The sequence below is a fragment of the Salminus brasiliensis genome, chromosome 17, assembly GCF_030463535.1.
Source record: "Salminus brasiliensis chromosome 17, fSalBra1.hap2, whole genome shotgun sequence".
Taxonomy (NCBI): Eukaryota; Metazoa; Chordata; class Actinopteri; order Characiformes; family Bryconidae; genus Salminus; species Salminus brasiliensis.
This window is the reverse complement of record NC_132894.1, coordinates 28944560-28969177: the sequence shown is the minus strand read 5'-3', so window position 1 is coordinate 28969177 and position 24618 is coordinate 28944560. Positions and strand designations below refer to the sequence as shown.

At 38.8% G+C, this 24618-nt stretch overlaps 1 protein-coding gene and 8 non-coding genes across 10 annotated transcripts in view; 1 reads left to right on the top strand and 8 right to left on the bottom strand.

The window, feature by feature from the left end:
• dennd5a (DENN/MADD domain containing 5A) overlaps nt 1-24618 on the bottom strand; it is a 58222-nt gene that overhangs the window by 17124 nt on the left and 16480 nt on the right. The window contains exons 2-5 of one of the 2 annotated variants that reach the window (XM_072659872.1): nt 12125-12196; nt 11144-11253; nt 9083-9746; nt 858-1045 (exon numbers count right to left, since the gene is read on the bottom strand). In XM_072659872.1, coding sequence (XP_072515973.1) covers nt 858-1045; nt 9083-9746; nt 11144-11253; nt 12125-12196 — 1034 coding nt within the window. The remainder of the gene's footprint in view (nt 1-857; nt 1046-9082; nt 9747-11143; nt 11254-12124; nt 12197-24618) is intronic. The other variant, XM_072659873.1, reaches the window with a different exon arrangement.
• Nucleotides 19134-19191, top strand: LOC140538621 (U7 small nuclear RNA). The gene has a single exon (XR_011977784.1). It is a non-coding gene; the product is annotated as a U7 small nuclear RNA (small nuclear RNA).
• LOC140538614 (U7 small nuclear RNA) lies at nt 21068-21125 on the bottom strand. Its single transcript, XR_011977780.1, has one exon. It is a non-coding gene; the product is annotated as a U7 small nuclear RNA (small nuclear RNA).
• On the bottom strand, nt 21639-21693 carry LOC140538613 (U7 small nuclear RNA). The gene has a single exon (XR_011977779.1). It is a non-coding gene; the product is annotated as a U7 small nuclear RNA (small nuclear RNA).
• On the bottom strand, nt 22188-22245 carry LOC140538615 (U7 small nuclear RNA). Its single transcript, XR_011977781.1, has one exon. It is a non-coding gene; the product is annotated as a U7 small nuclear RNA (small nuclear RNA).
• LOC140538612 (U7 small nuclear RNA) lies at nt 22739-22793 on the bottom strand. The gene has a single exon (XR_011977778.1). It is a non-coding gene; the product is annotated as a U7 small nuclear RNA (small nuclear RNA).
• Nucleotides 23304-23358, bottom strand: LOC140538611 (U7 small nuclear RNA). The gene has a single exon (XR_011977777.1). It is a non-coding gene; the product is annotated as a U7 small nuclear RNA (small nuclear RNA).
• On the bottom strand, nt 23853-23910 carry LOC140538609 (U7 small nuclear RNA). The gene has a single exon (XR_011977775.1). It is a non-coding gene; the product is annotated as a U7 small nuclear RNA (small nuclear RNA).
• Nucleotides 24403-24460, bottom strand: LOC140538610 (U7 small nuclear RNA). The gene has a single exon (XR_011977776.1). It is a non-coding gene; the product is annotated as a U7 small nuclear RNA (small nuclear RNA).

The following is a 24618-nucleotide window of genomic DNA, read 5'->3' as shown; positions in this document are numbered from 1 at the left end:
CTAGACAAAAGATGATATCTAATCTGTTAGTTAAGCCTCAGTGATTTTCTTCTCAGATTAGACCACTTTAGCCCATTACTGTGGTCCAAATATAAGGCGGGAGATGAGAGACCGATAAGATGTGCTTCTAGGGGGAATATCTTGCAAGTCCAGTTCACAGAGAGAAAGCACATGCCTCTGAATTAGAGGGGCAGGATATTGCTTCTGACAGGCACTTTTTTAAAACCAAGACTAATGATTTGAACAAAATTCAACTGCCTTACAGAAGACAGCAGATGAGAGAACGTTTCAGCATGCAGGTGGAGCATGGTTTTACTCTTAGCAGCGGCTAAACCTAGGCTACACAATATATGGGTTATCTGTTGTCGGCAATATTGCTATCCCTGCAATGCAAAAGGCTGTAATATGCAAAATAGCCTCAATTGGAAATTGGATCTTTTTATCATATGCAGTGTGCTCTGTGGCCAGAACTCAGATCCAAGCATAAATCATTCCAAACAGAACAGTACAGGCCTGGTGCAGCCCATATGTACACAAAACTGCCCCTATACAGGGAATATGTATTGTGGATAACGTCTTGTAAGTCTAACTGACACCATACCTAGATGACATATGTGACCACATCTCCTTTAGTAAGTACGCCAGTAGTCTGCCGACCTTGCAACTCTTTGTAACTTCCCTGGCCCTGTAGATCAAAACACTGGACTATGATTTCATAATTCCTTTTGGATTCTTACTAGGACAAATAAGAGTGACCATTCCAGCTCTGTGCTATCCTCCCTGTGCTGGAATTATTGACCTTTTATAACACTCTTCACCTTAATTATTCCCTGTGTTTGTGTGTGCACTCCACTGACCTCCTGAGGCAGCTCCAGTTTGGTGCGGTCGTCCTGACCGTTGGAGTGAAGGCCCATGAGGTAGGGCACAGGCGCGTCCAGAAAGTGCAGCAGTGAGGCAGGCAGGATGGGCACATAGACATGCTGCCACTGGAACGGGAACATTAAGGCCGTGATGCTCTCGGCCACAGTCATCAGCCGCTGGTAATCTGCACAACACACACAGAAAGCCACCAGAGTAAGACCACTTCCAGAAAAATATTACTTAAGCAAAGTGTCACCATTTTTATTAGAACCCACTTAAGCAAGTCTATTTGGGATTGCTTAATAACTCAAATCTTTTGCAGCAGGTGTTTGAATATTTAGGCACATACTATAACTGATGCTAACTGTAGACTATATGTAGACTATATGTAACGAGACGGGTTACAATTAAATATATTGTGATATATTTGAATGTCTGAAAGTTTAACGGTACAGTGACATTTTTCTCAGTGTATAAGCAAAGCTATATATTGTGATCTTTGCAACCTGGCCATATAAAACTTTTTATGTTTCCTTTTTATGTAGTCTTTGCTATCTAGTGGTTGAGGTTTCAACATAAACCAAAATGCATAACTGTCTGCCACGAACCTCTGCATGAAGATTAAAAAATTAAAAAAAGAAATCATGACACTCTGATACATCAATATTTCTTACACACCTATTGGTGGGTATAAGCAACAATAGCAATACATACACTAGTAATGTAGCTCTTGAGTAAGGAAGAAAGTAAATTTGACATTTAGTACATTTCAAGACTAACCCAAAATAAAAATACCATTAAGTACTAAGCATAGCATTTGGTTGTTTCCTGTTTCCACTTCTTTGTTGAAATCTGTTTTTTAAAAACAAAAAAAAACAAGAATCTCAGCAATAGATTTTGAGTGTTATTTTATTTATGCTGAAAAACATTCCATAATCCCTACTTTTCTTTCTGAGAATCAAGGCTTTTTAACAAGCTTCTGCACAGCTATGTAGTTTGAATGAGACTGGCCTTCTAGATTTCCACATACTGAAAGCATACACCATGCTTAATAACCACGCTTGGTAAAAATGCACTGATAGTGCCCATGTGAATACATGAGGGAAGGTGTAAAATACTACACTTCAAGTGGGTGTTCTATTTTTATAGACAGTGGAACAAGTGGACTAACGGCAGTGTACATTTATTTCCAAGCTGTGTACTCTAATAAATGTTCCCAAAACAATAGGAATTATGAATTCAAGATGCACTTAACAAAAAATGCCCCAGTACCAGTAAAATGTTCTATGACTTGTAACAGTAGTGGATACCTTTTAGGTGCTGTACAGAGACTTTAAGAAGGTTCTGAAAGAAGAGGGTGCTTTTATTGTTATTTTACTTTACTTATACATTTGTGCAGAACAAAATTAATTTCTTCACATATCCCAACTTAGAAAGCCAGGGTCAACCATGCTACACCACCCCTGGAGCAGAGAGGGGTTGGGTGCCTTGCTTAACGGCCCAACAGTGGCAATGTAGTAGACCTGGGTATTGAACCCACAACACTGTGAGCGATAACCTACCACTGTCGAACTATATACAATGGTAATTGGCTTACTACTATTAGTACTACACTAATAATAATAGTAATAATAATAATAATAGTAATAGTGGTTGGTGTGGCGCAACAGATAACACCACCACCTGCCATTGAGTTACAACAACACCATGTGGGAGACCAGGGTTCGATTCCCGGTCTGGGTGACTATGCTGCGCTACACCAATAAGAGTCCTTGGGCAAGACTCCTAACACTACGTTGGCCCTCCTCTGTAATACGAGTGACCTTGTAAGTCGCTCTGGATAAGAGTGTCTGCTAAATGCCATAAATGTAAATGTAGTAATAATAATAACTGCAATAGGAGGTCAGATTACCATTTTAACAAATATTTAAACCACATACAAAATCTGACAAAAATCTCATGAATAACTTGATGTGTAAACAGATGTGTTACGAGAACTGCCATTCATATTTCAACTGTTGGCTGGTCTTCTCTTTTACAGTGCCTTTATGTTATCAGTCAAAACTGAAATACTGCTACAAGTATGCTAAAAGCGAGCCAACACTCCTGCACACTGAAACAACGTCGTAAGAAAGTAAGTCTACTATTAAAATTCACAACTAACATCAACTACACAAACTGTACTCTACTACTCCCAAAGCAGCTTAACTATCACATTCAGTAAAGATTGCTGGTTTGTTTGGGGTATTCTGATGAAGTTGCCTCATGTCTTATGAAGTCAGTTCAATGTGCAGCAGTGTTAGCTTACTTAACAACCTTGAGAGTCAGAGGATCCAGTTACGTTGGAAGGAAAAGTGATGAAATTGATGTGGCAAAATGATTAATATAGATTTTTTTTGTTTACCACAGGGCATGAAGGCAGTGATTTTCAAAAACAGCATTCATTTTCCCCATAGAGAAAAAAAACTAAACCTTGTAATATGGGCATGACACTTGAGGTGGGCAAGAGTTTGGCAAAAATACTATTGTAGTAATAAACTTTGTTATTGTAATAAGCAATAGCTTCAAAGCTTAAGTCTTTAAAATCTTGCTTCTAATGAATCTAATGCATTATCCTGCATCAAAAATCACTATACACACTGTTCTCAGCTTATGATGATTTGGGAGAAGACTGTAAGAGACGGGAGAGAACTCGGAGGACTTTAAGCTGCACTCCGGGTGGCTTTGGTTCTGCTTTGTGGTAGAAAGCCAGACCCCTCTAATAAGTAGAGCCAGGAAGAACAGATGACTGGGTTAAAAGAGAGGAGATGGGGTGGTGGAGGGTTGCGCTGACCTATCGTAAACACATGAACAGGGTATAGATGGTATTTATAGGACATTAGATTAGGGAGGAAGATCTTCAAGCCTTTTTGTTATTTCATAGCTCCACTTGTACAATGATACAATATTTTTTCTGCCATATCGCCCACTTCTACATGCAACTGACTACAGAATGAGGACTATAACTAAATAACTATAACTAACCATCATAAAGTGTGGCATCAACTGTAGCACCTAAAATAAGTTTTTTCTGCACTACAAAGAATCATTTAGGCTTTAAACAGTCTCTTGAGTTGTGATGGTTCTATATATAAGCCCTGCTTTTACTAGAGAACCCTTTCTCGTACATTTTTTGGAAACATCTATTTCAGTTGTTGCTGCTCTTTACGCTGTACTCCCCTTAGGGGATTTTTCCCAGGACAAAAAAGGCCAGTGTCAGGAATACTAATCTATCCACTGGGCTCTGACCCTGAGGTCCAACAATAGACCTATTCACACACACACATACACACACATACTCTTCCTGTCATATACACTTCTTATCTGTGGCAATTTATGGAAATAACACACCTTAATCAGATCACTTGTCTCTTCATCATCCAATAACTGAAGTAAATTAATTTGAGGCCTCCGCTATTTTCCACATCTTGTATAGCGAACTTCATCCAAGATATAAAGATAATCCTTCTCAGTGCTTTGAATAGGAAGGTCAGCTACAGTACAGAACACTGACAAGAGGCAGATGCAAACTGATAGATGCCATATTTCCATTTGTTTTAACTGCAGGGCAAGAGCAACGCTGAGAGATGCTTGTCTAAAGGACGGGTGTATGTGGGAGAGACATTTGCCAGGGCCTTCTGAATCTAAGCTATGAATTAGCTTACTATTTATAGACCAACCCTAAGAGCCATCTCCTTTTTTGTAGAGACCATCCCTTAGCCTGGTCGTGTGTTTGTGTATGTGTGTGCGTGAATCTCCATCTAATGACACGCTTTTCGCTTGGAATCTCACACTCCTCGCACATTCTGCTGTGCCGATAAGCCTTCTGAAAAAAAAAAAAGATGATGTCATTTCTAGCCAATCATATTTCTGCTGCATCACCACCGTCCTCCTCGATTAGGGGTAGGTTGCTAGGCAACACCCCACCGAAGCACCCAAGCAGCCTCCTGACGTTTTGTCGAGCTCTTGCCCTTCCTTGTTGCTGTAATAGATATGACCACCACATCTGCTGATGAATTCGTCAACTGGCATCCGGTGCACTTTCCTATTGCGCCTACAACCATCATCGGAGGACTTTTTTGTCCTCCATCAAACGTGAATAGTCAGAAAGCTGACAGCTGAACCAAACAAGTGCCAGCCTATTTCATGAGGTATTATGCAAGACGAATATAACAAACTACACCTATTTATAATAGACTGTACCGAGTCTCAGGGAACATCTGAAAGAAAGGTGTTCAAATGCAGTACACTTCAAATAAAGGTGCTTCAAACGATTCTTTGAGCGAATGAGCCATCAAAGAAGCTATTTTGGTTGCATTAAGAAGCATGTTTGTAATAAAAGAACCTTTTAAAGGTCTAACGAACCTTCACTGGATGTAAAGGGGTTTATATTAGCAATATTAAGGTTTTTCTTCACACTGGTTCCTTATTGAACCAAAAATGGGTCTTCTTTGGCATGGCTCAAATAACCATTTGAAAAACCCATTATATTTTAAGAGAATAAGCTAACAGCAGATTTGAGAAGAAAAAAACGAAATGTCTCTTTACTGATCTGGCCATAAAACAATGCTCCATTAGTGCACAACATCCAGACAGATGGATGATTTCCTGAAATGCAGCGCCTTACAAACAACACTAGGATGTGTTCTTATGGTCACAGACGTTAGAATGTGCAGGAGACATTTGCTGACCCTAGGGTCCCATACTGGAGAAGGGGTGGTGTCCACCCCTACACTGTAAAAATGTTACTAAATTAAAGGTAACAGTACTCAAATAACAGTTAAGAAAACAGTGAATTAAATCAAGTTACTAATTTAACAAAATACTACTGTGTTCAAGAAACTGCATTTCTGTTCTAGCATTCTTAACCCCAACAATCTTCATGTTTTTTAATTTTTAAATTTTTTCATGTTTTTTAAAGTTTTCCTGTCATAGGAGCTTTAATGATCTCAAAGAGTCTTCTGAAAACTTTTGGTATCAGGTCATACTGTACTTCAACATAATGTGTTTATAAGACATGTCAAGCCCACAACTGGCATGGACAATGTGGCAAAAATATTATATAGCGATTCAGGGTGAATCAGAAACGCTCTACAAACACACAAATAGGTGTCTACACATTAATATGAAATATAAACACCAACATTTGCACGTTTTTGGTGAGTGTGAAGTACTGAAATACCAAAACAAGAAATTTCATTGGATACAATTAAATTGTTTGAATAAACAGTAGGTCAAATTATTTTTTAAATTAAATCTCACCTCCCAATCTCACCTCTTACTAAATCTCACCTCCCAATGATATCCCGTTGTCATTGTCAGTGAGTGAACTGTGTTTGTGAAGGTGCTTACAGAGTTAAAAAAATAAATAAACAAACACCAGCCAGTGCAGCTCTGAGGCATACAGTTCACAGCTCCGTTCATCACACACTGTCTGATGATTAGCTGCTAACATTGGTGACAGAACGTATATACATAACTTCATTCAGAACAAAGCAACTGACCAAAATCTGTCAGATGTTTGTGAAACTGATGTGGTTTGTTTGTGGCCGGCATTATCCTGATTTTCATGTTTGGTAGTTATCGTGTGTAATATTGCTAACTAGCAATGTAGAATGTACTTACAACAGACTTGTACTGCACATTGGTGTACCAGCACGGCGAAGCCCACATCTAGGTGTGCTGGACGAAATGCAAGGCTGGTTGCTCTAGTTTGTTTCACCTTGCTTAAACTGGGTAACCGTTTAAGGGACTTTAACTTAGGACAGAAAGGAAACGGATTTGAATCTGTATTTAGGAAAAGTTGACGGTGAGGTAACTGTCTGATCACACACCGTGAAAAACCGTGAAAACACTTTTACAGTCCTAACTGTGATAAAAACTGTGATATGAACACTTTTTTAGTCGTAACATTTTTAACACAATATGTTTTATGGTATTTATTTTTGTTGATTTATTAAAGTGGCTTACATTTTTTTTTTAATAGTGCTATTTATTTAAATGATTTTGTTTAAGTTTAAGTTGTTTAAGTTTTTACACCTGCACTTTATAGTCTGGTTTAATCAGACCCTGGTGTGATTTGTTTGGCCAAGTGTGAATACAGCTGTTGCATTCAGATGCGGTTTGTGGTCAGAACATGATCTGACCTCAATCCGACCCAGCTATTGGGTGTACTCCGCAAGTTGGTGCTAAACAGCTCTGAGGGTGAAGATCAACCTGGTATGTTTCCCAAATAATTATTACAACTATGAACAAATGCCATATCTGCCGTTACTCCAAGTTAAACTGCACAGAAATCTGCACTAGTTCAGAACACAGGACCTTCTCCTGACAGGTCTGACCTGAGAATAAGCGGAGAAAATGCTTTCTGAGGTGGCTCAGCGGTTAGAGCACCAGACTATCGATAACAGGGTTGTGGGTTCAATTCCCGGGCTCTGCAAGCTGCCACTGTTGGGCCCCTGAGCAAGGCCCTTTACCCTCTTTGCTCCCTGGGCGCTGGAGTTGGCCGCCCACCCTGGGTGTGTGTACTCACTGCCCCTAGTTCACTAGTGTGTGTGTATGTGTATGTTCACTACCACAGATGGGTTAAATGCAGAGGACACATTTCGCTGTACAGTGCACACTGTACAGTGACAAATATGTGCACCTTTTTTTACCTTTTAAACACACCAAATGCTCAGGCTAAGCCCTGGTGACAGACTGTAGGTTGTAGGGATGGTTTTGGGAGGGGGGGGGTTCTATTTTGTGTGGTGTGTGAAATATTCAAAATAAATAGCAAAATATTGAAATTCTAAAATGTAGACAGTTTTTACAGATGAAATGACATGTTTGTTATTACAAAAAGATATTGTGTAAAGTAAATTCTCACAAAAAAAATAAATATTGTCATATTACCCACAACTAAATTGACTAGAATGTCTAAATATGGATAGTATAAACCATGTGTCCTACAAAGATAACAAATTTCAAATCTGTGTTGTTTCTAATAATTATTATGACCTAAAGGAACATCACAGCAGGATTTAGGCTCATTTCATTCCTCACAAGTAGAAGTTATACATGAGTTGCACATTAAATAGATTAATGCAGGGATTAGTGTAGAGATCTAATAAAGAGACTGTGTCATTTAATGTATTTTAAGTGGCTGAACATGAAGTGAGGGCTTCCAAGACTGGAAGAGAACAAGGCACACACATACACAGGGAGACAGAGAGAGAGAGAGAACTCTTCACAGTACACTGCTAAATCAGTCTGTTTACCCCTTTAGCTTACATCAGCCCCCACAGGCTGGGCTAGAACCTGGGCCATTAGCAGAAACTAACATTTGCACAGCATGCTTTCATGCAACAAGTCAATACGTTATATAATCCCTCAGGGAAGGAAAGAATTCAGCTGCTTGCTGAGTTACTCTGCTCTTCACACTCATTTCCCCTAAATCTACAGATGGACTATTAGAAGCTACTACGGCTCAGTGTGAGAAGATGAAAAATGAAAATGGCTTTCTGACTGAAGACTCTGACATCACTCTGCAGATGCTGTCTAGAAGAATCAATTATAACATGCTCTGACATTATAGAGGCTGACATCACCGCGGCTTATGTAATCATTCGTATCTTGAACTATCACTGAGTGTTCTGCAGCCTAGTCACTCGTAATTCAGTGTTAACCTGGATTTACCTGCTATAAATACCATTCGCTTGTCTGCCATATATAAGCAGTGAGCTATAGCTCAGGACGTAAGAGGGTTAAAACATGTCTCAGGGGGTTAAAACTAGGGATGCGGCAACATGGGAGTTGTGGGCGAATGTCGATTTCTGTGGAATGTAGGACAAAAATCTAATAGAGGGTAGAACATGGGAGTGTAGAACTTAATCTCTCTGGATTTGCATTACAGATAATTACAACATTTACATGTAGAGGGTTACAAATGCTGTTGAACACACTTGGAGGAGAGCACTACATTCTTAAAAACAAATATGCCACAAAAGGTTCTCTGGGCGAGGTCATCGAAGAAGAGGAACTTTTGGTCCCATTAAAAGGTAAACACGGCACTTTAGGATCTCCATGACCGGAACTACTATACTAATCAATGACTCTAATCCCACAGCTACGGAAGTATATAGGAGTAGCAGGTAAGACAGTGAAAAAACAGCCAGGTGCAGCGGCATATCACTGGACTCACGTTGGGAGTAGAGCAGGATCTGGATCTCCAGCAGGGCGCAGGTGAACAGCTGCAGCACGTTCTCCACGCCCAGTAGCTCGAACATCTCACGCATGGGGAAGTCAAAGAGCGGCAGCTCGGAGGTGCTGGGCCTCTGACACACCACGGCCCCATACACGCCTGAGAATTTGAGCGAGCGGCCAGCGGGCGGCAGTGGCACCTCGTACAGGAAGTTGTAGACGTAGCTCTCCAGCGGCAGTGGTGGCGGCTGTGGCGAGGTGACGGCCCGGTGCAGCTGCTCCAGGACCTTCCGGCAGGCCTGGGCGAAGGCCATGGGTGTGATCAGGCAGATGCACTTGGACACGTAGAGCGTGTCACGGCTGATGTCATAGGAGTTGAAGCGCTGCAGGCGTGAGATGGCGGGAGCAGCATGCAGCTGGGCACCGTGAGACGGCCGGGCCTCCTCGGTCCCCGGCGTGTGCAGGATGTCGTACTGCTCGGCATTGTGCATGTGGTAAAGTGTCTGCATGGCGCTGCAGATCTGCTTGCTGGTCACCTCCTCAAAGAAGGTGAGGGCGAAGCCGTAGGTGCGCGAGCCGTCCTCACGCGTGATGATGAAGGAGTGGAACTGGGGCTCACGCGAGTCCGCCTGAGTGCGGAAGGACAGGCCCTTGGGCATGCAGAGCTGCGGGATAAGGCGGACACAAGACACTATTAGACACTTATCACATGCCACAGGGTTTTCATTCCATGGGTTCAGGGATGGATGTGGTTGTCAAAATATATGGATATCCAAATTTGTCTTAGTATTTAGTTGCCTAATCAGGTATTCAAATGAGGCAACTATGTTTGAAATAAAAAATATAAAATATAAAAAAAAAAAAGTATTATTGTGTTACTTTTAAAAAACAGTTTGGATTGAGCATAAATTTAATGAAGTTAAATTAAAGACATCATAATTTACATTTACATTTAAAGCATTTAGCAGACGCTCTTATACAGAGCGACTTACAAAAGTGCTTTGCTATTTACCCAAGAAAAACCTTAGCTAGTTAGAATAGACTAATAGTTAAGATACCTCTAAGTTTAGACACTACTAAACACAAGTCAGTAAGGTGACCATATTCGTCCAAGTACTCTCTGAAGAGGAGGGTCTTCAGTCTGCGTTTAAAGACAGCGAGTGACTCGGCCATTCGGACACCCAAGGGAAGCTCGTTCCACCACTTTGGTGCCAGGACAGAAAAGAGCCTGGACGCTTGTCTTCCGCGGTCTTCATAATGTCTTGTCATCATAATGATACTACATACAAGGGTGTTTTGCTCAACTATTTAAAGCAGCACTATGGAGAATTGGTATTTCTGGCTCCTGAGCTCCCCCTACAGAAGTGAACTGTAATTTGCGCTTTGAGCTACACGGTTTTCTGGACTACCTGAGTAATACAGAATCGTTACAGAAAGCAAAATAAAGAAGCGAAAGCGGCATAGCTACAAAAGCAATGCTATTTTCCCTGTTAAAAGTCAGCGGAGGATAACCATGATTTTGAAGAGGTTATTTTAAGGTATAAATGCTACATGCTGTTGCTTTAGGAATGATCTTTGTGCAAAGACCTTTTTTTAAAAAGGCAGCACAGACTAACTGGCATCCATATTGTCTTTAAAAGTGCTCACTGGAGGGTGCATTATTGTTCTATGGGTTAACAGGTAATATGTTCACCTAATGCACCTAAAACATGAACCATTAAGGCATTTGCAGTTCCTGTTGCCTTGCACTGACTGGGGCTGGGCGGAAGCCAGGTTTTCAAAAAGTCCTCCATTTAGGTGCTTTTAGAACGCTAAATTTAGCTAACATGTCAACCATTTATTTATATAGTATATAAGAGCACAGTTCTTCACGCGCAGTCACAGCTAAAAAGTCCTGAACTGCAATGGTTAACAGTACTGGGGTAAACTATTACTAAATCTTTTACTAAAAAACAATGATTTCATATTTTTGTTCATAATTTCATTTAAAAATTCAAACAGTAATTTTGAGTGAAAACGATGCATTGGATCCGAAATATCCGGCCAACCTCGCATCTCTTACCATGCCCACTGCATCCTGGTCAAACGGATTCCACTCCACATTTTCAGGGTAGTGCGCTAGAACTTTGGATTTAAAAGTTCTCCGCAGTGGACTCTGCTCAAAATTCTCACCTGAAAGCAAGAAAACACACAGAGAATGGAGAAAGACAGGATCAGGAAAGGGGGAAAGCAGAAGAATGGAAAACACATGACAGCTTGTTATAAAGTCTAGTGGAAAAAACAGTATTGCATCATAGGAAGCTGTCACTTCACTGTGCTCTTGGCAATTTCAGAATAAAAAATAACAAGGATTAATTTAAAAAAATAAATAAATAATTAAATCTTGATCTCAGAATTAATCTTTTCATAGATCTATGATCTAGAGAATTTGACTTTTTTTGGCTTATTTACTTTTTTAGCATTCCTGCTTGCCAAGAACTTTGAAAAGGGACAGCAGAACAGGCATAGCAATCCCGCGTAATGATTGGACAAAGAAAACAATCGACAGAAATCAAACCATATCAAAAGTAAAGTGAAGCAGAAGTGACGTGACACAGCAAGTAGACGTGGCTGGCAAACCCATTCCGAGTGAAAGAGTACAGGACAGTACAAAACAGCTCACACAATGACCAAGCAGACATCAGGGCCCGTGGCATAGGCCCAAAGTCAGTATGACAGGAGGAGGCAGTGAGAGTCAAACAGATCAGCCTGTCGATCAGTAGCTGCTGTAGGCACAAGAGGTGTGGGGGGTGGGGGATGTAGGAGGGCAGAGCGGAGTGGACAGGGACAAGGACAGGGGCAAGGAGAAAAGTGAACGTTTCAGAATTCCCTTCACCCGCAACGCAGCTGAGCGAAGAAATGGATTGCTGTGAAAGAAGTGCTTCTAAGGTCAAAGATTAACGGTTAGAGGGCACAAGCATAGCCGGAGTCATTTGTGAAAAAGGGACAGGAGCATCGTCCGAGGTGGAGGGGGTCAAAACAGGAGAGGGAGGGAGGGGGTTACCTTCACGTGCACTCGCCAACTTTCCTCCGGCACCATCTCTGAATTTAGTAGCCTGTATATATTGGCATAAAGCTACACAACAGATACAAAACAGTACAATTAATCACAGGCTACAGGGAGGACAGAACTACAGACACACTGCCATAATGCTACAGAGATGGATGATGGGCTCCTCCTAAAATCACATTTAGCTTCACATTTAACCACAAAAGGAGAAATAAAAGACAGGTCACTTGGTGGGGTTATAAAAAAAAAAACATCACAATGTTTATAATACACAATACACATCACAATATTTTTGTGTCTTTTTTTGCAGGTTATGATAAGATGTAATAGATGTGCCAAGAAAACTGCAGTACTGCAGTTAAAGGGCCTATATAAGAGAAAAACAAATTGTCCATATATATATATATATATATACACATTTTTTTAATAAAAGAGTTTATGAAGTAATACATTACATTAGTAACACTGATAAGATTTTTAAAACCACTGTATGTTTCAGTCCCTTTTAAAATTCATTGTGTTTGTGTCACAAAAAAAACAACACCTTAACATCTACCTATTCAGCCCATGGCAGTTAATTAAGTCCTACCCATTCACACTTAAAAAGTCCATTCATCCACCCTTAATAAAAAAGTGAAATGTTGAACATTTCAAGGCTTTTAAATCAATGTTGTCTCTATTACACACAATAAACAGATGTAAACACCTGATGTTTAAAGCAGTATTATGAGAAAATTGGTGTCTTTTGTTCTTGGGCTCCCCCTACAGGCGGGGAATGTAATTCACTGCAGCGAAAAGAAATCACTTTTTGAGCCCCACCTTTTGGAGCACCTTTCTTGTTAAGCTGTAAAATATAGAACCGTCATTTGAAGTGAAACACATGTGGACTGAGGTTGTACAGTAATATTACAGGAGAAGGACTCTTGCGTGAGGTCTCATACACCTCCACCAAAGTTACATAGTGACGTAGCATGAGTGCCAAACAAATTGTCAATGACAGACGCTGTTCTACTTGTTACAGTGAGTGGAGCAGCAACATGATTTTGTAGCTGTTATTATTATTAAGTAAAAATACTACATACTGTTGCTTTAATATCCAAAATGTACCTATTTTGGAAACACAAAAATTGCATTATTATATATAAGTCAAAGGGCTAACATCTAAAGATATGAATGGCAGGCTCATAAAACAACATGTGCATTACCCTTAAAAAAGATATCGAGTCCAGTTTGTGTTTTATGATAGGCAGACATTTGGCATGTTCGACCACCTGCGCAGAGGTGGTTGGTTTAAGGTGGTCTGAAAATGAGGAGGCTAGTTCATTCGCCTTGTAAGTAACACCTAAGACACACAGGAAAACAGAGAGCACAAATAAGGTTGGTTGCATTTCCGCTGGGCCTTACATTGATGAACAGGCACCATTAGCAAGAAAGGCATGTGACCAAACACCCAGCACTCATTGCAGCGGTCAGAAAAGCTTTGGTCCTTTACAAACAGCAAAGCTGCCCCAATGACCATCGAAAACAAACACAAGCATGACATCAACCAACACGCTGTGATGGATATTTAATGAGTTGATTATCTTCAAGATGGTTGGATCTGTTCCCTCTTAAGTCCCGTCTGTCTGAGTCCCCGAGGACCTTCTAGCACACCTGTTCCAGGCTGGGGGGATGTCTTTGTTTCTAGTCCACAGGGATTCTGAATCATCCTGAGTAATTCTGATTCAACTAATGAGGCGATGCATGTCTGCCACACACTTTAGACAAGGTGCACAGAAGAAGCTCTACACTCCAGAAAGGGTTTCGGTGGAGCTTTGCCAAAGAACCAATTTTGGTAATCTGCAGAACCTTTCAGCAAAAGGTTCTTTAATGAACGAGTGGGAAGAATATTGTAAAGGTTCTATACCACCGATCTGGCCATGGCTAACAACCAGTTAGGAATGTATATAATACAGTACATCTAGGAAGTATGACCCAAATGCTATGAAATGTCTGTGGCTGAAACCAATACTAATTTTAATGGGCTACAAATGCTGATACAAATAACTGATAATATCAGATGATTATCTTAGATTTAGATGTCTCTTCATTTTCTACATCAATAGTTTTAGTAAAACCCTGCTTTCCTGACAGATTCGATTATGAATTCTCCATTGTCGTAATTTTTTGTTTTATGATAGTTAGGTTTGGCTACATTTTTGGTTTTGTGCCCTACATCCCCAGTTTAGCCTGGATTACTACGATACAGATAAACAAAACAAACTCATTTTGTGTTCCCCAGTGGCACGACTGTATCTAATTTTGCCTTATCATTAAGAGAGTGTGAGTTCAAATCCCAGTGCTGCTAATTATCGACATGTTATCAGTGCTATTTCCACTGCTGATGCTGATAAAACTGTAGGCCATCAATTTGAGGCGAGTCCTGACAAACTCAGCATAAGGTAAGATAACGACTACAGTGCCAATCTACCATGGCAGCCCACAATTAAAGTGAAGTGTATGAACCAAGCAAGTCAACAAAACACTGACTTGCTTATGTGGCATTTCTTTCCAAATCTGCTGACAAGGCCATCCACACGGGGCTGATCCGTAGGGCTGCTCAGGTGTTAGGTCACACTGAAAGCTGGTGTGTTTTGGGACATATGTGGGAAAGGTGAACTTGTTGGAAGTCATGGATTCTAAGTAGGCTGTATGTTATTCTCAAATGCCCAATCTGTTTTTTTTAAGCTGAGTTCAGAATCTAGGTCAGGAATGTGTGGAATTGGACAGCCCAAAGGAGAGGTTGTGGACAAGTCTAAACATAGACAAAGCCAATGGTCCCCTTTAGACAACACGACAACTACAGGGTCAACTATGCAACATCATGACTAAGACCAAAGATATGTGACATGGAAAAATACCGTTGGCTCCATGTCTTTGCACAGATAAGGCACTGCAGTCACCAGATCTGTCATGACATGATGGTTTCTTCATACACTGTGGAAGGGGAAACTGGACAGCTACAAATTTACCGTCATTTTAAAGTGGTGGCAAAATGTAGTGAAGATGTAATGCACCAGTTCATTCAGTTCACTGATCGTTCTGATCATCACTTCAAGGTCTCAAGTACTATTTAGTGGGATCTGTAGTAATTTTGTAGAAGAATTACACAAATTTGCATATGGCACGCCCACATTTAAGACATGCTGTCAATGTTGCAGCCTTACATAACAACCCCTACCACAATAAGACCCCTATATCACCTTGCTATTTTAGTATTTGTCTAGTAGGGTTCTGAAGTATGGAGGACCCCATATGTTCTCAAAATTAAAAACATATCAATATTCGAACTGTCCCCTTAAAATAGTTGCTGGGCAGCCGACACGGAGGAAAGAGCTGGGCCCCCTTGCCCCACTGTGCCAGCTAACAGACACCTGTGCTAACCAACATTGCTTAAGAGTAATGAAAGCACAAAGATAGTGTGGCCAATTTGCCATCAGTGGCCAGACTCAGAGAGAGCACAAAAGGTCATGCTCTCTCCGGGTGGGTAGAAGGCGCTCTCTCTCCTCATTACTTATAAAGCAATGTTGTCCGGCACGGGCGGCTGTTAGCTGGTGCATTCCTCAGAGCATATCGGCTGCCCAGCAGTGTTAAGTCCTTACCCTACTAGTGTCTAATGGGAGAATTGCTAGTGCTGGGGGAGCTATGAACGGGTGGGTTAATTAGCAGTACAAAATTGGGAGAAAAAAAGGGAAATTTGACAAATTATAAAAAAAAAACACTGTTGTATCAAAACTTCCACATAACAAAAAATGTTTTTTTTCATTCATATTTGTATCAGTCACTCAACTTGTTTTAAAATAAGCATTTACCTAAAGGTTGATCTACTTTGACCTACATATAACAGCACATGACAGCTACCGGCTCCAACAGAGACTGACAGTAGACCGACAATACAATGATGTTTTAATTTCGGCATAACTGTTATACCAGTATGCCATAAATAACCACACTGTTACTCTATGTAACTGAACGGCTGAGTCAAGGATGCAGAAAAATTGTAAACGTAGCAGTTTCTCCTCTCCTGCTGTGCAGTCTGAGGTAATGTTTGTCCAGCTCATAAGGAACGTCCAGTCTCTTAAGGTTAGCCTTCAGCCTAGTTTGGACACCAGCCTGCTTGCCAAATGGTTTCAGGGGCTGGACCTCACAATAAACAACTGCTGGTACTGAGAACATGAATGATTGAGTGGATAAATTAGTACGTGAAAAAACATTTAGCCCTATTTTTGCTGCGTCCTGAGAAGTTTATACGTGTTTATACATAAAAATCTTGGTTATTGACATATTGTAGAGTACTGTTTTAAATATTTGTCTACATAATAATGTAATAATGACTGAACAGACATTCCAAAACAACAAGCCACTGTTCACCTACAAAAATAGATTTACTAAAGCATTTACAAGGTTTTATTTGAATATTTACAGAATAAGAATCAGATAAAGGTAAAGGTAAAGGTAAAGGTGCACGTATTTGTCACTGTACAGTGTGCACTGTACAGCGAAATGTGTCCTCCGCATTTAACCCATCTGGTAGTGAACACACACTCTCACACACACACACACACACACACACGTGTTAGGGGCAGTGAGTACACACACACACCCAGAGCGATGGGCAGCCAACTCCAGTGCCCGGGGAGCAGAGAGGGTAAAGGGCTTTGCTCAAGGACCCAACAGTGGCAGCTTGCCGAGCCCGGGAATCGAACCCACAACCCTGTTATCGATATCCCGGCGCTCTAACGTGATATGAAGTTTTGCATTTTCCTCATTTTATTCAGTGCAGCTACTATTGTAGATATATTTAGCAAAAAAACAAGAACTAATAAAGCACTTGGTACAACACTATAATAACATTGTTAACAATCTAAAGATCTACTTAGTGAATAACAATAATACATACCTTAATATTATATACAAAAGCAAAAAAACTAAAGTCTAAAAATACAGCCATCACTATTCCTTCACTAGTTATCTATGCCTACGCATAAAATGGGTTGAAGTCAAACAATTACTCGCCTCTGCCTGAATAGATTTTATGGTTTGGAATAAATGGAAGTGACTGCATATGCCGGAGAGACGTGGGACTCTCATAAAAAGAATGGCAACAATGGCTGTCTGTCAGTCAACATGTATCTTCATAATCACTCAACAGTCATCATACAATGGGACAGCGTTGTTGTCCGCTGCTCTCTGTGTAAGGGGAGTTTTCCTCTTTGCTCTAATTACCCCTGCATTCAGCGGGCAGAGCCTCTGACAGAAGCAGGCGAGGTCTGGAGCACAGAGATCAATTAACACCCAGCTCTGACGAGTGTTTGTGTGGTGTTGAAAAGGTCTCGTCACAGTTCATCTGCTTCGCTAATTCTGTGCCAATACCACACACCCGATTAGTCCCAGTCATGAGCCTCGCAAGGCTGAGACTGTCTTCTAATTCTTCCTCGGATCATGTGGGGGGATGAGTCAGTCTGTGGCTGGGGAAAAAAAATCCTCTCTCATTTTCTCAGTAGCAATCAACTTCTAGATATCATGACTTGCAAATGGCTCAATGAGGCCGGAGGCATACGTACTGGAACGGCAAACAAAAACCCTTTGCAAGATGGTTTTGAAAAGGCTACAGAAAGGAAAGAGCATCCATCTACACCACAGCCTAAAACAGCACACAGTGAAATACAACTAGGATTCAGTGCCAGTGCCATAAAGTGAAGGAAAATGTATTTAAAAGTGTTTTAATAAACATTTTTTATAATAGGTTTTTAATCAGATCAATAGCAAAGCATATAACCAGAATGTTTAACTTAATAGAAGAAGGAATAATATTCAAATTCAGTGAATGTTAATGCATATCCTTCAATAAGTATGTTTACATATATATATATATATATATATATATATATATATATATATATATATATATATATACACACCACCGCAGTACTGCTGTGTTTCTGAGACCCTGTTCACACCTGGTCACTTCATGCGTCTTGAGTATCAGGATTATATCTGGATCAGGCTGAGCCACATACAAATGCAAGTGTGAACGCAAGATCCACATTTGAAGCACAAATCCAATCACTTAAACCACTTCAGGAGGTGGTCTGAGACGCATTTGATTCACGCTGTAGCACTTTAAACACGTCCATCTCTCCAAGACACATATGACACCCAAAACTCCTCCCAGTACAACAAAAACACTAGTAATTAGTGCCGCATGACAGGCAAATTTGCATATTTCATCCCACACATACAGATTTAGCTCTGACGCATTTGACTATTCAGTGTAAATGCATGTGGCTAAAATTTTATCAGGATACAATCCAGATACATGACATGAAGTGGCCAGGTGTAAATGGGGTCTGAGATTCTTCATGTCATAGCAATTCTACACTGTAATCCCACACATTGTTTTCACCCACACAAATAAAGTCTGGCATATTTAAAACTGGATCTCACATATTATTATTTTTGATTAACTTTAAATCAACTTATAAGATGAGTTCAGTCTGTTGCCAATAGTAAATGGACAGTGATTGGCCCATTCAAGCTTAAAAACAGCACACACACAAAACCAGAAACTGCACTAATAGTAGATTTACTCAGTTATCTCATATTGATGTTTCTCAACTGTAACTGTGCTGTGTGCAGCTGTGCTATTTCAGTAATACTGAGTGGGTTTTTCCATTGGCTACTGGCATCACTATTTGCATATTGAGTATCAGTCGTTCCCCCAAGGCTACATGCTTATGTATGTACACTGTAACCTAATGTATTTGATTTTTTCTGAAATGTGTAAGTTTCTTGGTATCTGTATTTTAAACTGTTTAATTTGTTCAACAAAGCATACCTTTTTTTTAAGGCAACAATTCAATTAGCAACAGCATGTTCAAAGTCACCATCAATGTAGCAGCCCTGCAGAACAACCCCTACTTTAATGAGATCCCTTCACCAGCAGGAAATTCTGAAAAATTATGAAAAACTATGCTCTTTTAGTATTTGTCTAGAACGGTCCTGAAGTATATAGGACCCCCCCACACACATTTAATCGTATGTGCTTGACTGTATTATTGTTTTTATTAATTATAATTAAAGTATAGTTAGATTTGTATTAACATTCATGTCATTTCCAATATAAAAAAACTAACATAAAAATGAATATGGATACCATCTCCAGCATATGACAGCACACACCGGCTACCAGACTGGTAGACTGACAATACAATGATGCCCTCAGTGATGTCTGAGCGCATATGGAATGTGGGAGAGGGAGTGTCACATTGTCTCTTTCTACACTTCCCACTTTCCCCTCATGTGTGCCAGGATGTGCCTCCAACTTAGCCTCCTGGCTCCCATGTGCTACTGCTCTTACATTTAGTCACTGAATTATGGTCTCCAGATACAGATTAGTTCTGATTAGTGGAGAGACAGATAAACTGTAAAGCACAGTCAATGCTGCTAATCTTTTAGCACATGACCTAGAAGTTGAACATAGGATACATAGAAAAATGGTCGCTTAAAATAGAACACAGGAATAGAAACTGGCAATGGTTACCACAGTCCAAGGTGACATGAGAACATATAAACATGGAAGAAAAAGAGATTTCCGTTTATGCTTCCTACCAGCAATGTTATACAGTTGTTCTGATCTGAAACAAAGTTTTAAGAAACAAGTGTCACACATTTTATTTAATTGAGTTATAATTAAATACTGTATCAGGGTTTTCATTTTTTTTCTAAATATTAGTTTACTTAATGTGACATGTGGCAATTCTACACAAAAATCATGCCTTATCTGCATAAGACACGCCCAAAGGTGTACAGTGAGATCCTTTAATTGATTGATTGTTCAGAAAGCACAGAAAGGGTTTTCCAGACGTTTCATACTTTTGTAATTGGGATCACCACAGTCTGATACTAGATGTGCCACATGTCATTTTTCTATCCATGTATAATGACACTTCCTAAAGCATTCTTAAACAGTATAATGTTTCTAGGGACGGTTAGTAGTGTTGTTTTTGTTTTGATATAGTCTCCAAAGCAGCATGTTCAAAGGTTGTGCGTCACATCAACTGAATAAGTATTAAATCTTACGTTTTGACACAGTCATCATTACTTCTTATATTCAATTGCTCTTTCCAGGGAGTGCCTACAATCAAGTCTGTTAAATTTATCTAGCGTTTTCCTCTGATCTCAGAGCTCTGACCTTTCTAGGGATCTTAGCCGGGGATCAAATTTGTGATGTTCTAATGACAGGGTCAACAATTAACTTTTAAGTATCAACTACGTCAGACGGACATGGCTACACTGCACACTGGAACTACACTACAGTTCGGTGTAGGGAAATGTGGTAAACATATGAGGTTCTGTGGAACATCAAGAAATATTTGCATATGATACACTCACAGTTTAGGCACTGAGGGGTACATTAAGTACATACTCAAAACATTGGTACTATATTTAAAAAGAATGACACATAGTAATCCAATAGAAGCAGAGTAATTTACATATGACACATCCACAGCCTAATTCATGTGCACCACAATTCCCAATACAAGTTTTCTCTATTCACAAAAACTCTATATGCTTTTTTAGTAATTTTCCGGTAGGTCTTTCTGTACTAAAAGTTTCTTTTAATTGTTAAAAAAAACTGAACACACTGGACTTTTCTTTTAATTAGTTAAACCATTTTGTATTTTAAGCATATAAATGCATTCATTTGCACAACAAAAACAAAATACACACAATTATTTGACAGAATTGCTACCCAAAAAATAGTCATCACTAACTTATCTATTTTCTAACTTACTAACATTTTCACTAACTTATACTCAAATACTCACATACAACCTAAACTAACCACATGCCTATTCTTCTTAATAAGAATATTTAATTTTTTGAACCTGATATGTGGGCTTTCATGTTTTTTTGAAAGCCTGCTAGACAAACACTAAAAGAGCAAATTTTCCTATTGGTGAAAAGGTCTCAGTGTAGTTGGGGTTGTTGTGCAGGGCTGTTACGTTGATGGTGACCACCTCACCAAAATGAAGTTATGGGTGGGGCATATGCAAATTATATACAGTTCTATTGACAAAATTGCTACAAACATTAAGTAGAAGACATATTTATTGAATACTAGTGTGTCTATTGTGACTATTATTTGCTGTACTGTTACAGAATGATACAAAAATGTAATTTTGTAAAAAAAAAAAATCCTACAAATTCTCATTGACTGAACTTGCACTACAACAACATATGACACACACTAGCATTCAATAAAACCGCTAATAAATTAATTGTCATTATTTTTAATATAACCTACAATATGCACTAAAAAAATTACACACACTAGTATTCAACACAATTGCGAATAAACTAATTGTCATTTTCACTAACTTACACTCAAATACTCACATACAACCTAAACTAACCACACACCCTTCTTTCTTAATAAGATTATTTTATTTTTTGAACCAGATATGTGGGCTTTCATTTCTTGAAAGCCTGCTAGACAAATACTAAAAGAGCAAATTTTCCTATTGGTGAAAGGGTCTCAGTGTAGTTGGGGTTGTTGCGCAGGGCTGTTACGTTGATGGTGACCACCTCACCAAAATGAAGTTGTGGGTGGGGCATATGCAAATTATATACAGTTCTATTGACAAAATTGCTGCAAACATTAAGTAGAAGACATATTTACTGAATAATAGTGTGTCTATTGTGACTATTATTTGCTGTACTGTTACAGAATGATACAAAAATGTTCATTTTGTAAAACAGAAATACTACAAATTCTCATTGACTGAACGTTTACAATTTGAACAAATTACACACATTAGTATTCAATAATTATGCTAATAAACTACTTGTAATTATCTTCCATATAACCTAGAATAGTCACAAGTGTACATAATTGTAAACATGCACTATAAAAACAAATTAAACACACAACTACTCAATAAAACTGCTAACAAACTAATTGCATTTTTTCACCAACATACCCTAAGAATGTTTTCTTTTTTGAACCAAACAAGTGGGCTTTCATGCGTTTTTGAAAGCCTGCTAGACAAACACTAAAAGAGCAAATTTTCCTATTGGTGAAAAGGTCTCAGTGTAGTTGGGGTTGTTGTGCAGGGCTGTTACGTTGATGGTGACCACCTCACCAAAATGAAGTTATGGGTGGGGCATATGCAAATTATATACAGTTCTATTGACAAAATTGCTACAAACATTAAGTAGAAGACATATTTATTGAATAATAGTGTGTCTATTGTGACTATTATTTGCTGTACCGTTACAGAATGATACAAAAATGTTCATTTTGTAAAACAGAAATACTACAAATTCTCATTGACTGAACGTTTACAATTTGAACAAATTACACACATTAGTATTCAATAATTATGCTAATAAACTACTTGTAATTATCTTCCATATAACCTAGAATAGTCACAAGTGCACATAATTGTAAACATGCACTATAAAAACAAATCAAACACACAACTACTCAATAAACTGCTAATGAACTAATTGCGTTTTTTCACCAACATACCCTAAGAATGTTTTATTTTTTGAACCAGATATGTGGGCTTTCATTTCTTGAAAGCCTGCTAGACAAATACTAAAAGAGCAAATTTTCCTGTTAGTGAAAGGGTCTCAGTGTAGTTGGGGTTGTTGTGCAGGGCTGTTACGTTGATGGCGACCACCTCACCAAAATGAAGTTGCGGGTGGGGCATATGCAAATTACATACAGTTCTATTGACAAAATTGCTGCAAACATTAAGTAGAAGACATTCACTAAATACTAGTGTGTCTATTGTGACTATTATTTGCTGTACTGTTACAGAATGATACAAAAATGTAATTTTGTAAAAAAAAAAATCCTACAAATTCTCATTGACTGAACTTGCACTACAACAACATATGACACACACTAGCATTCAATGAAACTGCTAATAAATTAATTGTCATTATTTTTAATATAACCTACAATATGCACTAAAAAAATTACACACACTAGTATTCAACACAATTGCTAATAAACTAATTGTCATTTTCACTAACTTATACTCAAATACTCACATACAACCTAAACTAACCACACGCCCCTCTTTCTTAATAAGATTATTTTATTTTTTGAACCAGATATGTGGGCTTTCATTTCTTGAAAGCCTGCTAGACAAATACTAAAAGAGCAAATTTTCCTATTGGTGAAAGGGTCTCAGTGTAGTTGGGGTTGTTGCGCAGGGCTGTTACGTTGATGGTGACCACCTAACCAAAATGAAGTTGTGGGTGGGGCATATGCAAATTATATACAGTTCTATTGACAAAATTGCTGCAAACATTAAGTAGAAGACATATTTACTGAATAATAGTGTGTCTATTGTGACTATTATTTGCTGTACTGTTACAGAATGATACAAAAATGTTCATTTTGTAAAACAGAAATACTACAAATTCTCATTGACTGAACGTTTACAATTTGAACAAATTACACACATTAGTATTCAATAATTATGCTAATAAACTACTTTTAATTATCTTCCATATAACCTAGAATAGTCACAAGTGTACATAATTGTAAACATGCACTATAAAAACAAATTAAACACACAACTACTCAATAAAACTGCTAACAAACTAATTGCATTTTTTCACCAACATACCCTAAGAATGTTTTAGTTTTTGAACCAAACAAGTGGGCTTTCATGTTTTTTTGAAAGCCTGCTAGACAAATACTAAAAGAGCAAATTTTCCTATTGGTGAAAGGGTCTCAGTGTAGTTGGGGTTGTTGCGCAGGGCTGTTACGTTGATGGTGACCACCTCACCAAAATGAAGTTGTGGGTGGGGCATATGCAAATTATATACAGTTCTATTGACAAAATTGCTGCAAACATTAAGTAGAAGACATATTTACTGAATACTAGTGTGTCTATTGTGACTATTATTTGCTGTACTGTTACAGAATTATACAAAAATGTTCATTTTGTAAAACAGAAATACTACAAATTCTCATTGACTGAACGTTTACAAATTGAACAAATTACACACATTAGTATTCAATAATTATGCTAATAAACTACTTGCAATTATCTTCCATATAACCTAGAATAGTCACAAGTGTACATAATTGTAAACATGCACTATAAAAACAAATTAAACACACAACTACTCAATAAATCTGCTAACCAACTAATTGTATTTTTTCACCAACATATCGCAAGAACGTTTTTTTTTTAACCTGATATGTGGGCTTTCACGCTTTTTTGAAAGCCTGCTAGACAAATACTAAAAGAGCAAATTTTCCTATTGGTGAAAAGGTCTCAGTGTAGTTGGGGTTGTTGTGCAGGGCTGTTACGTTGATGGTGACCACCTCACCTAAATGAAGTTATGGGTGGGGCATATGCAAATTATATACAGTTCTATTGACAAAATTGCTACAAACATTAAGTAGAAGACATATT